A 17,682-nucleotide genomic window follows, 5' to 3' on the forward strand; every position below is an offset into this window, starting at 1 on the left:
TCAGGTAGGGGTTATGAAGTACTCGTTGTGAATGGTATTAATAGATTTATTTAATTATATTCAGACTACGTGACTATGTCAACGTTGCCACCCAAGACTTTAACATCTGAGAGAATACAGGGTCAAATAAGTATCTTCACGATCTCTTTTTATATAATATTTTGCATATATATATAATATATTTTATAATCTATTTTTAATAAATTATATATAGCTCCTATATGGAATGCATATATATTTTCAATTCATTATTTTATGCTCTGAGAACAAATACAAACATTATTTTAAACCAAAAGTCTCTTGTGTAAACAACTTGGACCGAGCGCTCCCTGGCCTTTATTTTTTGGTAATATATTCTGCTGATTGAATCATAATGTGTTTATATTTAGAGTGCAGCAAGTGAATGATATGTTGCTAACTACTGGATGAGTGATTATATCTGTCAGTGTGTGAATTAATAATAAGAGGAGAGTAACAGCATCCAGCACTGCTAGTGGAAGTAAGTTGGTTCAGTAATAAAAAATTACTACGTAAAGTTCTGTGACTGAAATAATGTACAAATAACCCGCACATAGGAGAATGAAACTTATGATGACGTTTCACTTTGACCTGGACCATTAAGTAGTTAATGGTCCAGGTCTGACTGAAACGTCATAAGTTTTATTCTATATGCGCGGTTATTTGTTTAAGTTTATTTAGGTATAATTACACAATCTTTGAATGTTTTAAATTGTCATACATGATAATATATGTGTAAATTACTTAGAATAAGCCCAAAAAAATGGTAAAGGTAACTTATTTCCATTGGCATCCCCCTCACGGAAGGGGGATTGATGGTGGTGAGGGGCTCTTGATTTAGGGAATTGGATCTGTGCTCCAGTTCCCCGAATTAAGCCTGAATGCCTTTCACATCCCCCCCCGGGTGCTGTATAATCCTACGGATTTAGAGCTTCCCCCTTGATTATAATAATAATAATTCATTGGCATCCTTAGCGACGTTTCGGTCTGTCCTGGACCATTATCCTCTCAGGAAGGTTTCTTGAAGCTGGTTAGGGCTCTTTATCTAAGGAATTGAACCTGCTTTCCTCTTCCTTGGATTAAGCCTTAATGCCACCAATCGCCCAGGTGCTGTAAGCAAGTTTATTCAGGTACAGGTACACAAATACAGTTACATAAATTATCATACATATCAGCATGTGTGTAGATTACCTAGGATAACCCAAATAAATCAGAGACAAAGTGACTTATTTCCATTATTTAAGCATTAAAAGTTTAAATAGGTAAGTAACTTTGTGAAAAGCAGTTGCAATGAAAGGGATATACTAGGAATAAGGTAAACTAAGTTATTTACATTAACATAAGAGGATCAGATCACAGTAATAGGTACATGTATGTTAGCTGTACAAGAAATCACTTTCCTTCATTTCTGTAGCTACATTCTCTCTCCTCTTGAACTGGCTCATGCTATGACAGGCTTGGACATGTGCGGGCAGTCTCTTCCACTCCTTTATTGCTGTACAATAAAATGTGTTTGAAGTCTGACCACTGACTGTGAGTACTACAAAGTTGTGTTCCCTTCCCCTAGTTCTATAGTTGCTTTGGATCCCAGCCTTGACAAACTTGGCAGCAAGATAAGTTTTATTCTATGTGCAGGTTATTTGTGTAAGTTTATTTGGGTATAATTATACAATCTTTGGATGATTGCAATTATCTTACATGATAATATGTGTGTAAATTACTTAGAATAAGCCCCAAAAAAGTAAAATTAACTTATTTCCATTGGGATCCTTAAATCATTTACTCTAGATGATGTTTTGGTCTGTTCTGGACCATTATTCCCTCAAGGAAGGTTCCTTGAAACTGGTGAGGGCTCTTATTCTAAGGAATTGGACCTGCTTTCCTCTTCCTTGGATCAAACCTGAATGCCTCCCATTCCCCAGGTTCTGTATAGCTCCTATGGGTTTAGCACTCCTCTCCTAAATATAATAATCTATGCCATTATAAAGTACAGGACGAACCATAATGTCTAGAATTTGCTCTCAAAAGTGTGGGTTAGCTACTTGTGAATGGTTCCAGTCATAGCATTGTAATATTTATTCTTTGAAGTAACTCATTTTATTTGACTTTGTTGGGTTATCCTTTGTTAAATTTTTATAATTTGTCACCATTGTATGTGTATAATACAAGTAGACTTTATTTACCTTATTAACCCAAGGTAGCCAAATAGTGTAGCTTATTAAAATTGGGGTCCTCTCGAAAGAGGTTCCTTAAAAGTTGGTGAGGGGCTCTTGATCCAAGGACTTGGATCTTCCCTTCCCTTCTTGGATTGAATCTGATTGGCTCCCATGCCCCAGGCTCTGTATGACCCCAGTGGGTTTAGTGCTTCCTCCTAAATATAATTATAATTCATTGGAAGCCTTACATCTTCTTCCCCAGAATGTGACCCACAAGAATGCTAACACCCAGGTAGCTACCTTTAACTGCTAGGTGAGCAAGGGCAGCAAATGTAAGAAAACGTGCACAGTGTTTCCACTTGTGTGAAGACCAAACCCGGATTCCTTGGCTTCACTGTTGCTTGACCCTAATGTTAGCATTTTAGTGATTTGAAACAGCATTGGTAGTACATTTGACCCTCAACTGAAAGCACCAGCTTGAGCCATGGGTGAGGTGGAATGTATGAGCAGATCTAACACCTGTTGCCTATTACCCATAGGAGTTAGTTGATTGTAGTAGGCTGTATCCTGGGGAATAATCTGAAAAGGACCCTAATGGAAATAAGTCATACTGCTTGACTTTCTTGGGTTATCCTGGGTTATTAACTCTCCAGGGTTAATCTGAATAATGTTTTTCTTTTCTTGAGCCACAATGTGTGCCAGTGGAAATAAACATACTTTGTAGATCTGTTATTCTACTTTAAATCTTTATAAATTATAATTACTATATGCCTATGATAATTATGTGCTTAATGCAAACATTGTAGGTATTTATACAATGTCTCTAATAATGTGTAAATTTAGCCTAATTAAAGCTAGTTATTATTGATCTTATGTTGATGTTTGGTTTGATTACAATCTTCATTACACATATTTTTCATATAAAGAATTTATATTTTTTTGCATCTTACATGTAATCATTATGAATACTTAAGGTAGACAGTGTTAATAATTCATGTTTTAATAAAGAATGCAAACAGGCCTCTTTCCATTGGGGTCTCTTATAGCTAATGGATATTGATTCTCTTGTATTTTTTACGAGTTGAGGTCACTTCAGTCACCAGTATTACATGCATCCATTTGCTATGGTATTTCTGGTATGTCACCCCTTCAAGGATGTGCCTTGATACTGGTTAAGAGCTCTTCATCCAGAGATGTAATACTACCTTCTTTTTCCTTAGATTATTCATAATTATCTCCCAGTCTCCTGGCACTGTATGACCTGCTACAAGTTTAGTACATTCGATTAGTATAATATGGCAGTATATCAAAATGATTGGTGATTGCTCTTATCTAAATTAAGTATTTCAGAGTAGAATTTTTATGAAATTGTTATGTAAAGGTTTCTTGCTGGTTTACATGTAACAAACACTATTGTTGAGGATATTGCATAGTTGCATGCCTCCTTACATCTGCTGACCATATTTGTATGGCAACAAATAGGCATCTAGGAGTTAGATGTAGGGTGCATCTTAGGTTAGGACTCCAATGGAAATGAGCTATACACTTGGCAGTATGTATTAGGTTAACTTGCATTAATAACCATCCGGTTACCATAAATAACTCTGTGGGTGTCTCTTTTTTTTCTATAGGATAATTAAGATTTTAAGATGGAGTATAGCAAAATACTAGTAGTCCAGTTTATTAAATTGTTCTAAAAACATTATTTGTACCTGTGTTTGCCAGATTGCAGGTAAATGGTGGAGTGGGCGTATTGAATATGGTGAGCCGGGTGGACCAGATCTATCGTAGCATTCTCCTAACTAAATTTTTTGTCCGTGGCTGGGGTAAACCTGAAAATCTTCGGCGGCTTTTTGCTTTTCGAAAGATAATTTCTAATCGGGAAACGTGTCAGCAGCTCGTGGACAAAAATCATCCAATTACTATAACGAAGGTGAGGCTGCTCTGTATTTTGTGAAGCACTTTACTGTATACAGATTTTTAGAATGAGCTCTTCATTTGCTATTGCAGCACCTTCTTTCCTTCGTCTAATTATGCGCCATACATAAAGGCATTATCTTACATTCATTGAAATTTTTGATTAACATTTAGAAAATATATTCTCTATAAACCCTCCTCAACAAAGTTCAGCACAAATATGTATTCCTTATTAGTGATTGAGCTTTCCTTTGTTTCCCCTTCATTCTCTCTCTCTCTTCACTGTTCACCATCTTTCATTTTATTATACAGTCACAATAATATACAGTGGGATGATAAAATTCAGGCACTCGTTACTTCCCTGTCTCAAGAATCTCAGCTCAGGTGCTGAGGTTATCGTTAAATTAAAATTGGTGAAACACCATTCCCTCGTTTGTATTACTTTCACTTCTCTTCTTTTCCCTTTTCCTTGCAGTGGTATAATAGGCTTTCTTTTCCAAGTTCAGCATGTTGTTCTTCAAATAGGGAAAGGAAGCTAGCATACACAGAATAATAACTAACTAGAATGGAGTTATAGTAGATGCAAGATAAATAAAATTATTATACATGAGACATTTCTTACTAATATTAGAAGAGAAACAAACTGACCATGTTGACTCGCTCGTTTTCTTATCTTTGCCTTTTTTTGTACAGCACTTATCATGCTAACATAATCATCACTCACATATAAGTGTATCTCTTTTCCTTCACCTTAATTTTTCCTATATAGTATACATGCATTCTTACTCTAGGTTTTATATATCCACGTCTCAAGCTCCATCCTTTATGGTCTTACCTGGCTCCAGGCTGGGCTGCGAGGGTAGAAAAATTTCTCAAACTGGTCACAGGTTGTCTTATACACTTGTCGTTTCTGTGAGTATTTTGCATATATTTCTCAGGTTTATGAACTGAAGCAGGATTGTCTTCGTATGTTAGTGGTAAATTTTATGCTTTTGATACATCTATAATCTTGATTTTTTTTTTCTAACAGGAGGTTGATAATGGGGACCATATTATTTGGGAAGCAGAGTTTATGTCCCCATTTGTGGACCACTTGCCAGGTCTTCTGCCTAAAGAGTCAGAGAAAGCTGCTTTTCAGTTAGTGTTCCCAAAAGTATGGCGCACTCACCTGAAGCCTACCTGCTTGCACTTGGCAGGCACTGGAGATCATGTAAGCTGATTTTTGTGAAGTCTCATTTTTTCTTTCTGATTCTTTTCAAGGTGCTGTTACCAAGTGTCCCTTATTTTATGCTGTGTACATGTTTTAGGCCCTTGGCAACTCAGTCAGGCCATAAACACTTAATTACACATAATAAGAATTGTGAATGTGCTTTGCAAACTGTACTGATCACATATGGTGACCATATATTGCATATACTAAATTAATGATATAACATATTTAGAAAATTTGCGTAAAACAAATCCACATGAAGCGAGGGAGACCTGTACTGTATTATCATACTGAGGATAGATAAACATTGTAGTATTAATCACTGCAGTCTCACTAATTAAACATTTCATTGTTATTAGTTTTCAATTCAGCTACATAAATGTCACATTAGGGATTTATATAGTGATCTTTTTTCTTTCAGGGGTTTTGGAGAAGAAAAATGCTAATGGTTAAACCACTTTTAGACGAATCAGGAATTGCATCAGCCATCCTCGAGAATCCCTTTTATGGTTGTCGGAAACCTAAGGATCAGCTGTAAGTTTCTAGATAAAGTAAGTCCTCACTTAATGTCATCAAGTGGTTCTTGGAAACTGCGACATTAAGTGAAACTATGTACGTATAATGAAACCAGTTTTACCATAAGCTAATTGGTATAATCATTAGGGGTGCACAGTACACCTTTAGCACTCATTGCAACAGGGTTAAATCAGGAATAAATGCACCTCCAACCATGCAGTTCATAAACAAATGTGCAAATTCCATGCAGACAGTGACCCCAGCCGGGCATCAATTTTCGTTTCTTATCAACGTTATGACAAAATGATGTTGAATGAAATGACGTTAAGTGAGGACTTGCTGTACAGTGCGTATATTCCTGTATTTAAAGATTGCTTTGTGTCCTAGAGTTTTTTTTTTTTTTTTTCCAACAAGTCGGCCGTCTCCCACCGAGGCAGGGTGACCCAAAAAAGAAAGAAAATCCCCAAAAAGAAAATACTTTCAGCATTCAACACTTTCACCACACTCACACATTATCACTGTTTTTGCAGAGGTGCTCAGAATACAACAGTTTAGAAGCATATACGTATAAAGATGCACAACATATCCCTCCAAACTGCCAATATCCCATATTTCCATATACAATATTTGAGTATTATTGAATAATGTCATTTTGTTGCCTTCAAAGGGAAATTGGCAATAATATTAAGTTTTCCTTTGAGTTTTTACAATAACAATGTACAGTAGTCCCCCCGTTTCCACGGGGGGATACATTCCAAGACCTACCGCAGATACTGAAACTGCGGATAGTACATAGTGCACTACATATACATGTATATAAGTTGTTTTTCGTGTACATACATACCTGTGATGAAGTTTAACCCTTTGACTGTCGCGGCCGTATATATACGTTTTATGAGGTGCCGTGTTTGACGTATATATACTCATAAATTCTAGCGGCTTCAAATCAAGCAGGAGAAAGCTGGTAGGCCCACACGTGAGAGAATGGGTCTGTGTGGTCAGTGTGCACCATATAAAAAAAATCCTGGAGCACGCAGTGCATAATGAGAAAAAAAAAACTCCGACCGTTTTTTTTAATTAAAATGCCGACTTTGTGGTCTATTTTCGTATAGTATTTATGGTTGTATTCTCGTTTTCTTGGTCTCATTTGATAGAGTGGAAAACATATTACAGAAATAGAGATGTTTTTGATTGATTTTACTATAAAAAGAACCTAGAAATGGAGCTCAAAGTAGGGGAAATGTTTGATTTTTGCCAATGTTCAAAAGTAAACAAATGATGCCATTGTCCAATAAATGTCCAACTAGCCATTCTAATATGCAGTCATGAATGGGTTGATGTTATTTATACAGTTATTACAGCATTGCAGTAGTCTGCATAATAGTAAGTCTAATATTTTTTTTTTGAATAAAAATTCAAAATAGAAAGCAAGAGTAATATCAGAGGGGCCTGGAGACGTGACTGATGAACAAAGAAAACGTTATTTTAGAGCCTGGGATGTCTGCATTGTTCATTCTGGACCTTATTTTGAAATTGTCATATTTTTTAGTTTTCGTGAAATTGGCCAAATTGCAAATTTCTGACCACATTATTAGGTAGTTGAAATCAGTAAATGGGCAGTTTCTTGTACTCAGTCGATAGAAAAAATCAAGTTCTAAAGAAATAGCTATGAGTTTGGGCGATTAAAATAATGGAATTAGCCGAAAATAGGGCTCAAAGTCGGCGAAATAGCCGATTTGTAAACAGCGTCGAGGTCGCTAACTTCGCGAGAGCATAATTCCGTCAGTTTTCCATCAAATTTCGTTTTTTTGGTGTCATTACAATCGGGAAAAGATTCTCTATCATTTCATAAGAAAAAATAATTTTTTTTTTTTTTTTAAATTTTGCGACACCAGGAGACACCTCAGGATTGGGGGTTGCGACAGTCAAAGGGTTAATTGATATACAGTGGACCCCTGGCTTACGATGTTATTTCATTACAGAAGTATGTTCAGGTGCCATTACTGAATGAATTTGGTTCCATAAGGAATATTGTGAATCAGATTAGTCCATTTCAGACCCCCAAACATACACGTACAAACGCACTTACATAAATACACTTACATAATTGATCGCATTGGGAGCTGATCGTAAAGCGGGGGTCCACTGTATTATGCACAATAAGTCGAGAATTGATGGGAAGTACTTTACGGCATCTCTCAGGCTTTGAAGAAGCCTAGGAGAAGCACTACTTTTTGTGCTTTGGTGTCATTATTAAGCAAAATTAACCCTTTCACTGTCAGTCCCATAATAATGTATTATAATGGCTTGCAAGCCAGTGTCGGTCCCGTAATACTACGCCAGAATTCTAGTGGCTTTCAATCTTGCGAGAGATAGCCGGTAGGCCTACATGTGAGAGAATGGGTCTGAGTGGCCCGTGTGCACAATATTAAAAAATTCTGCAGCACGCAGTGCATAATGAGAAAAAAACTGCGACCGTGTTTTTGGTTTAAAACAGTGAATTTGCAGTGTATTTTCATATGGTATTTATGGTTGCATTCTCATTTTCTTGGTCTCATTTGATAGAATGGAATGGAAGATATACTACATAAAGAAGATATTGAATGGTTTACAGAATAAAAGTACCTTGAAATTGAGCACAAAGTAGCAGAAATGTTCGATTTTTGCCGATGTTCAACAGTAAACAAATCACGTCACGTGTCCAATACAGGTCAGCTGATTGGTCTGATATGCTTTCACAAATGTACTAATATTATTTATACCATTTTTATAATAATGCAGTAGTTTGCATAACAGTAAATGTTCTATTTCTTGTGTGAATAAAAATTCAATATGAAAAGCAAGCATAATATAAGAGGGGCCTGGAGACATTACTAATGAACAGAGAAAATGTTATTTTAGTGCTAGGAATGTTTGCATTGTTAATTCTGGACCCTATTTTGAAATTGGCCTTCCTTGAATTTTGTATTAAATTGGCCAAATTACCAATTTCTGATCACTTTATTGGGTAGTTGAAATAGGTAAATGGGTTATTTCTTGTACTCAATTGATAGAACAAAAGGAGTTCTAGCAAAATAGCTATGAGTTTGGTCAACTGGAACAGTGGAAATGGCCAAAAATAGGGTTCAAAGTGAGTGAAATCGCCGATGCATAAATATCGCCAAGACCGCAAACTTTGCGAGAGCGTAATTCCGTAAATTTTCCATCAAATTTCCTACTTTTGGTTTCATGACCATCGGGAAAAGATTATCTTTTCATAAGAAAAAATAATTTTTTCTTTTTTTTCTGAAAATTCTTCAACACTGAGAGCAAGTTTGCGAGCATGGATCTCAACAGTGAAAGGGTTAAGGGTTATTTTCCACAGTAAACCGTAGATAACTGAAACTGCGGTAACTGAACCTGTGGATAAGAACATAAGAACATAAGAATGTAGGAACCTGTGGATACGAGGCAGGGGCTACTCAAGAAACAACTACTGTACATATATTTGTCAGTCTCTTCTTTGTCCTAGCCTCTATCACAGTTTAGAAAACCTTGAAATATATTTATATTTTAACCCTTAAACTATCCAAACGTAGATCTATGTTCGCTTGTTCGTTCGTTCGCTCTGCTTATTTGCCTTAGAAAATTTATGTATTTGAAATTTATTTGTTAAACATGTCTATTTAATAATTTAATATACAAGCACTGGAATACCCTGCATTGAAATTTTAAGCAAAATGGGAAGTTCCTATTAATATAAACATAAAGAACCATTAAACAAGTTTTATAGTGGGAAAATTGTTAGCCATACAGGGTTGAACCTTCTGTCTGGAAGACACAACAAATTACATGAACAAGTAAAGGTATTGAAACTAAATAACAAAAAGGCACAATACCATGACTGGAAAAATACACAAATAACCCTCACATAGGGGAGAGGAGCTTACGACGATGTTTCGGTCCAACTTAATCATTTACAGAGTCACTTTGTAAGTGGTCCAAGTCGGAGCGAAACATTGTCGCAAGCTCCTCTCTCCTATGTGCGGGTTATTTGTGTATTGAAACTAGTTTTTCTGCTAAAACAGCCAAGCAGTGGTATTCCTCTATAGTACCATTAATCTAGCAGCTTCAGTATATTTTCCAACTTATGGTGTTACTGGTAGTGTTCATGTTTTCCAGTAGTGAAGTCTTGGTTCAATCTTACAAGACCCCACAAAATTGTGGATTTGTAATTGGTAGTAGAGAAGTGTTAGAGATTCTGATGCATGTTACTAGTGTACCTTAATAATGGTAAATAGAGCAAATCATGGATCTGGGATCCCAGTTTGAACCATTCATTTTTTTTTCACTATGAAAACTGGTTTCAGTAGCTTTCCCTATTCTGGGTATGATTGGTAGCACCCATGTTTTATTAAGATATACATCAATGAAAGGGACATACATACATACACTTAGGATATCTTTAATGGATAGGTTTTGGTCCTGGAATCTTGGTCATTCTAAAGGAATGACCAAGTTCCAAGGACTGAAATACATCCAATGAAAATGTCCTAAGTGGGTGCACTGGTGTCCTTTCACCTATATGGTCGATGTTATTATTACACATAGTACATATATGTACCTTCTGCCTTCATGAGATATACGTACAGTACTTACCCACGTATTGTACTGTACTCTACCTTCTTCGTGCAAATAATTTATTACGTACTTTTATTGTTATTTTTTTTATTACAGTAGATCATGAGTTATCTTCAGTCACTCATTCTGCATTTAACATTATCATTGATTGCTTTTGTACAAAACACCTGAACAGTTAATATGGGAAAGGAATATGCAAGCTATAGGGCCTATAAAACTAATGTGATTATTTTTTGTTTTTTAAAACCCTTTGGAAATGCCCCTGATGGTACCAGATATTCAACAATCTACTGTATTTTTTTAAATTATTAATGCTATTGGTATATGCATAATGTGTGTTTTCATAATCTCACAATAGCTTTGAGAATAATGATACATTTTGCATTACAGTCGCTCAAGTCTCCACAATGTTTCTGATTTGTTTGTGATGGGTGGCTGCTTAATTTTGGAGTCCCTGGCTATATTTCACTGGCTTGAACGCATGGGCTTTGGACCACTGGGAATTACTGGAATATCCATGGGTGGCCATGTAAGTTTTCAAGAATGTCATTATATGATTTTTTTTATGATATTTTTTATCTATGAGAGTATAGTGATACCAATACTCTTATATGGGTGTGAAGCATGGGTTGTGAATGTTGAAGTGAGAATGAGGCTGAAAGCAGTGGAGATGTCGTGTCTAAAGGCAATGTGTGGCGCAAGTATTATGCAGAGAACTCGTAGTGTGGGAATTAGGAAGAGGTATGGAGTTACTAAAAGTATTATTCAGAGGGCTGAGGAGGGGTTAATCATTTAGAGAGGATGGAGCAAAATAGGATGACTCGGAGGGTGTATAAATCTGTAGTGGAGGGAAGGCAGGGTAGGGGTCATTCTAGGAAAGGATGGAGGGAGATGGTAAAGGTTTTGTGTGCAATGGGCTTGGACATACAGCAGGCACATGTGAGCATGTTAACCCTTTGAGGGTCGACAGGCCCTCTCCGAGACTCGTTCTCAGGGTCTGCCAAATTTAAAAAAAAAAAAAAAAATTCTTATGAAAAGATAGAGAATCTTTTCCCGATCATAATGACACCAAAAGTATGAAATTTGATGGAAAACTTATGGAATTATGCTCTTGCGAAGTTAGAGGTCTCGGAGATGTTTACGCATCTGCGATTTTGCCCAATTTGAGCCCCATTTTCGGCCAATTCCATTGTACTAGTCGACAAAAACATATTTCGCTAGAACTCCATTTTTTCTATCAAATGAGTGCAAGAAACCACCCATTTACCAATTTCAACTATCCAGTACAGTGGTCAGAATTTAGCAATTTTGCCAATTTCACACAAATTTCAAAAGATGCCAATTTACGAATAGGGTCCAGAATAAACAAGAAAGACATTCCTGGCACTAAAATGACATTTCCTCTGTTCATTAGTCACGTCTCAAGGCCCCTCTTACATTCTTTTGCTTTCTACTTTGAATTTTTCTTCTCACAAAAAATAGAAGATTTACTGTTATGCAGACTACTGCATTAATGTAAAAAATGGTATAAATAATATTGGCACACTTGCGAAAGAATATTAGACTCACCAGTTGATGTGTATTGGACGCTTGGCATGATTTGTTTACTTTTGAACTTGAGTAAAAATTGAACATTTCTGCTACTTTGAGCTCAATTTCAAGGTACTTTTCATTGTAAAACCAGTCAAAATCATCTCAATTTCTGTAATATGTCTTTCATTCTATAAAATGAGACCAAGAAAACTAGAATACAACAATAAATACCATACGAAAATACAGTGCAAAGTCGCTGTTTTATTCCAAAAAAACAAAGTTTTTTTTTTTTCTCATTATGCACTGTGTGCTGCAGGATTTTTTTTATACTGTGCTCGCTGACCACATAGACCCATTCTTTCATATGTAGGCCTACCAGCTTTCTCCCACTAGATTTGAGGGTGCTAGAATTTAGGCGTACTAGTACGTCAAAAACCCTGGGTCGTAAGCCGTACTAGTACGGCCGAAACCCTCAAAGGGTTAAATAGGAGTGAGCAGAGACAAATGGTTTTTAGGATTTGACGAACTGTTGGAGTTATAGCAAGGTAATATTTTGTGAAGAGATTCAGGGAAACTGGAGGTGAGAAATACCATGCTTGCCCTATAAAGGAGGGGGTTTGAGATATTTGCTGTTTAGAGTGACATCTAAACTTTTGTATCTGTGTGCCTCTGGCAAGCCAGTGATAGTGTGAATGATGGTGAAAGTGTTTCTTTTTAAGTCACCCTGCCTTGGTGGCAGATGGCCAGGGTGTTAGAAAAGAAATAATGATGATAATGTAAGATGAGGTCCAGAGAGAGACTGGAGACGGGATAGAAGAGTGGGTAATGGGAAGTACTGTATATGAATGAAAGATTCTATTATAGGCAGTCCCTACTTATACAGCAGGTTAGGTTCTGGGCTATTGCTGTAAAGTGAAACATAGCCTTTAAACATGTTTACACTCTCATATATTAAGTGAGCAGTAGAGCCAGGTACATTCCTCACCTTACAATATTTTTGTCCTTGGCTTGTAGTGAGTGGTGAATATATTTATTTTAGCAAGTCTGAATAAATGAAGAATGGGTATAATTGAAAACTGCTGTATTAGTGAAAGGCCTGCCTGTATACAGTACTGAGCAGACATGACTAAAGATTTCTTTTGCTCATTGTGTATGGAAGCTATATTCAGCGAGATGAGAGTGTGAAGAAGATGCTGAGTGAATACAGAGTACAGAGGATAAGAGTAGAAACAGTGAGTGTGGGAGTACTATGCTGTGTATGATAAAAACAATTTTGTGAGCTACAGTTGGAGTCCAATATTCTGAAATGACTGTTGAACCTGATCATATAACCTATGATTTGTGCAGCAAGGTGATGAATAAGACACACAGATCACCTGTGAGTATATATTAGAGACTTGACTTAACTAACCCTACTGACTTGATTTAATTAACTCTACTGAGGTTTCTTGATAACACATCCACTGAAAAACATACCAGGAAACTTGGGTTATGTACTATCACTTTTGTTCAGAAGAGCGGTTCTTGTGTTGTCACCCTTCATTGCGATATTGTTCAACAGATCATTAGAAACTAACACATTTCTGATAATGCTTAAGATAGAAAATGTTACCCAGCGCATAAAGGCAGAGATCGAACTAACATAAATAACTATAGACCTATAACTAACTTGTCATTGTTGCCCAAAATCTTTGAAAAGTTAATCTACAAGAGACTATACTCTTTCCTAGTATCACTCAATATACTCAACCACTGCCAGTTTTGTTTTAGGAAAAATGAAAGAACAAATAATGAAATTATAAAAATGCTTGACTTACTTAAGAATAAGAAGTTTATTTTGACATGATACATGGTTGTACAGAGGAATATAATAGTTGGGTGTAAATGCCAAAAGCCCCTTTGTCTGCAGAGTATTTCGGGCAAACTTAAAAACTAACTTAAGATTAGGAAGGCAACGATAGTTCATATGGTCATTAGATAAGTTACAATGAGTACAAGAGTAGGTTGGTAGGTTAGTAGGTTGGTAGACAGCAACCACCCAGGGAGGTACTACCGTCCTGCCAAGTGAGTGTAAAACGAAAGCCTGTGATTGTTTTACATGATGGTAGGATTGCTGATGTCTTTTGTCTGTCTCATAAATATGCAAGATTACAGGCATGTCTTGCTACTTCTACTTACTCTTAGGTCACACTACACATACATGTACACATTTATTTATACACACCCATCAGAGTTTTCTTAGATTTTATCTTAATAGTTCTTGGTCTTATTACTTTTCCTTTTATATCCATGGGGAAGTGGAATAAGAATCTTTCCTCCGTAAGCCATGCGTGTTGTAAAAGTCAACTAAAATGCCGGGAACAATGGGCTAGTAACCCCTTTTCCTGTAAAGATTACTAAAAAGAATAAGAAGAAGAAAATTGTCAAAGTGGGAAGTCTGAATGTGCATGGATGTTGTGCAAATGATAAGAAAGAGATGATTGTGGATGTTATGAATGAGAGGAAACTGGATGTCCTGGCTTTAAGTGAAACAAAGCTGAAGGGGGTGGGAGAGTTTCAATGGAGAGGAATAAATGGGATTAGGTCAGGGGTTTCAAATAGAGTTAGAGCTAAAGAAGGAGTAGCAATAATGTTGAAGGATAAGCTATGGCAGGAAAAGAGGGAATACAAATGTATAAATTCAAGGATTATGTGGAGTAAAATAAAGATTGGATGTGAAAAGTGGGTTATAGTAAGTGTGTATGCACCTGGAGAAGAGAGAAGTGTAGAGGAGAGAGAGAGATTCTGGGAAATGTTGAGTGAATGCGTGGGGAGTTTTGAATCAAGTGTGAGAGTAATGGTGGTTGGGAATTTCAATGCTAAAGTGGGTAAAAATGTTATGGAGGGAGTAGTAGGTAAATTTGGGGTGCCAGGGGTAAATGTAAATGGGGAGCCTTTAATCGAGCTATGTGTAGAAAGAAATTTGGTAATAAGTAATACATATTTTATGAAAAAGAGGATAAATAAACATACAAGGTATGATGTAGCACGTAATGAAAGTAGTTTGTTAGATTATGTATTGGTGGATAAAAGGTTGATGGGTAGGCTCCAGGATGTACATGTTTATAGAGGGGCAACTGATATATCGGATCATTATTTAGGAGGCAGTGGAGATGTCATGTCTGAGAGCAATGTGTGGTGTGAATATAATGCAGAGAATTCGTAGTTTGGAAGTTAGGAGGAGGTGCGGGATTACCAAAACTGTTGTCCAGAGGGCTGAGGAAGGGTTGTTGAGGTGGTTCGGACATGTGGAGAGAATGGAGCGAAACAGAATAACTTCAAGAGTGTATCAGTCTGTAGTGGAAGGAAGGCGGGGGAGGGGTCGGCCTAGGAAAGTTTGGAGGGAGGGGGTAAAGGAGGTTTTGTGTGCGAGGGGCTTGGACTTCCAGCAGGCATGCGTGAGCGTGTTTGATAGGAGTGAATGGAGACAAATGGTTTTTAATACTTGACGTGCTGTTGGAGTGTGAGCAAAGTAACATTTATGAAGGGGTTCAGGGAAAAAGGCAGTCCGGACTTGAGTCCTGGAGATGGGAAGTAAAGTGCCTGCACTCTGAAGGAGGGGTGTTAATGTTGCAGTTTAAAAACTGTAGTGTAAAGCACCCTTCTGGCAAGACAGTGATGGAGTGAATGATGGTGAAAGTTTTTTTTTTTCGGGCCACCCTGCATTGGTGGGAATCGGCCAGTGTGATAAAAAAAAAAAAAAAAAAAAAATTATTTAGTTGTAGCTACAGTTAGAGTAAGAGGTAGATGGGAAAAGAGGAAGGTGGCAACAACAAGTAAGAGGGAGGTGAAAGTGTATAAACTAAGGGAGGAGGAAGTTCGGGTGAGATATAAGCGACTATTGGCAGAAAGGTGGGCTAGTGCAAAGATGGGTAGTGGGGGGGGTTGAAGAGGGTTGGAATAATTTTAAAAATGCAGTATTAGAATGTGGGGCAGAAGTTTGTGGTTATAGGAGGGTGGGGGCAGGAGGAAAGAGGAGTGACTGGTGGAATGATGAAGTAAAGGGTGCGATAAAAGAGAAAAAGGTAGCTTATGAGAGGTTTTTACAAAGCAGAAGTGTTATAAGAAGAGCAGAGTATATGGAGAGTAAAAGAAAGGTGAAGAGAGTGGTGAGAGAGTGCAAAAGGAGAGCAGATGATAGAGTGGGAGAGGCACTGTCAAGAAATTTTAATGAAAATAAGAAAAAATTTTGGAGTGAGTTAAACAAGTTAAGAAAGCCTAGGGAAAGTATGGATTTGTCAGTTAAAAACAGAGTAGGGGAATTAGTAAATGGGGAAAGGGAGGTATTAGGTAGATGGCGAGAATATTTTGAGGAACTTTTAAATGTTGAGGAAGAAAGGGAGGCGGTAATTTCATGCACTGGCCAGGGAGGTATACCATCTTTTAGGAGTGAAGAAGAGCAGAATGTAAGTGTGGTGGAGGTACGTGAGGCATTACGTAGAATGAAAGGGGGTAAAGCAGCTGGAACTGATGGGATCATGACAGAAATGTTAAAAGCAGGGGGGGTTATAGTGTTGGAGTGGTTGGTACTTTTGTTTAATAAATGTATGAAAGAGGGGAAAAGTACCTAGGGATTGGCGGAGAGCATGTATAGTCCCTTTATATAAAGGGAAAGGGGACAAAAGAGATTGTAAAAATTATAGAGGAATAAGTTTACTGAGTATACCAGGAAAAGTATACGGTAGGGTTATAATTGAAAGAATTAGAGGTAAGACAGAATGTAGGATTGCGGATGAGCAGGGAGGCTTCAGAATGGGTAGGGGATGTGTAGATCAAGTGTTTACATTGAAGCATATATGTGAACAGTATTTAGATAAAGGTAGGGAAGTTTTTATTGCATTTATGGATTTAGAAAAGGCATATGATAGAGTGGATAGAGGAGCAATGTGGCAGATGTTGCAAGTATATGGAATAGGTGGTAAGTTGCTAAATGCTGTTAAGAGTTTTTATGAGGATAGTGAGGCTCAGGTTAGGGTGTGTAGAAGAGAGGGAAAATACTTCCCGGTAAAAGTAGGTCTTAGACAGGGATGTGTAATGTCACCATGGTTGTTTAATATATTTATAGATGAGGTTGTAAAAGAAGTAAATGCTAGGGTGTTCGGGAGAGGGGTGGGGTTAAATTATGGGGAATCAAATTCAAAATGGGAATTGACACAGTTACTTTTTGCTGATGATACTGTGCTTATGGGAGATTCTAAAGAAAAATTGCAAAGGTTAGTGGATGAGTTTGAGAATGTGTGTAAAGGTAGAAAGTTGAAAGTGAACATAGAAAAGAGTAAGGTGATGAGCGTATCAAATGATTTAGATAAAGAAAAATTGGATATCAAATTGGGGAGGAGGAGTATGGAAGAAGTGAATGTTTTCAGATACTTGGGAGTTGACGTGTCGGCGGATGGATTTATGAAGGATGAGGTTAATCATAGAATTGATGAGGGAAAAAAGGTGAGTGGTGCGTTGAGGTATATGGGGAGTCAAAAAACGCTATCTATGGAGGCAAAGAAGGGAATGTATGAAAGTATAGTAGTACCAACACTCTTATATGGATGTGAAGCTTGGGTGGTAAATGCAGCAGCGAGGAGACGGTTGGAGGCAGTGGAGATGTCCTGTCTAAGGGCAATGTGTGGTGTAAATATTATGCAGAAAATTCGGAGTGTGGAAATTAGGAGAAGTTGT

At 37.1% G+C, this 17,682-nt stretch overlaps 1 protein-coding gene across 6 annotated transcripts in view; it reads left to right on the top strand.

Moving 5' to 3' along the window:
* The first annotated feature begins 282 nt into the window (after window positions 1-282).
* The window catches only part of LOC128693469 (protein ABHD18), a 34,860-nt gene continuing 17,460 nt past the window's right edge, over window positions 283-17,682 (top strand). For 3 of the 6 annotated variants that reach the window (XM_053783157.2, XM_070097360.1, XM_070097358.1), the window contains exons 1-5: window positions 283-346; window positions 3,900-4,107; window positions 5,122-5,301; window positions 5,723-5,835; window positions 10,828-10,966. In XM_053783157.2, the coding sequence (XP_053639132.2) occupies window positions 3,934-4,107; window positions 5,122-5,301; window positions 5,723-5,835; window positions 10,828-10,966 (606 nt within the window). In that variant the 5' untranslated portion in view covers window positions 283-346; window positions 3,900-3,933. The other 3 variants (XM_053783156.2, XM_070097357.1, XM_070097361.1) reach the window with 3 other exon arrangements.

The sequence above is a fragment of the Cherax quadricarinatus genome, chromosome 57 (assembly GCF_038502225.1).
Source record: "Cherax quadricarinatus isolate ZL_2023a chromosome 57, ASM3850222v1, whole genome shotgun sequence".
In the NCBI taxonomy this organism is placed as follows: domain Eukaryota; kingdom Metazoa; phylum Arthropoda; class Malacostraca; order Decapoda; family Parastacidae; genus Cherax; species Cherax quadricarinatus.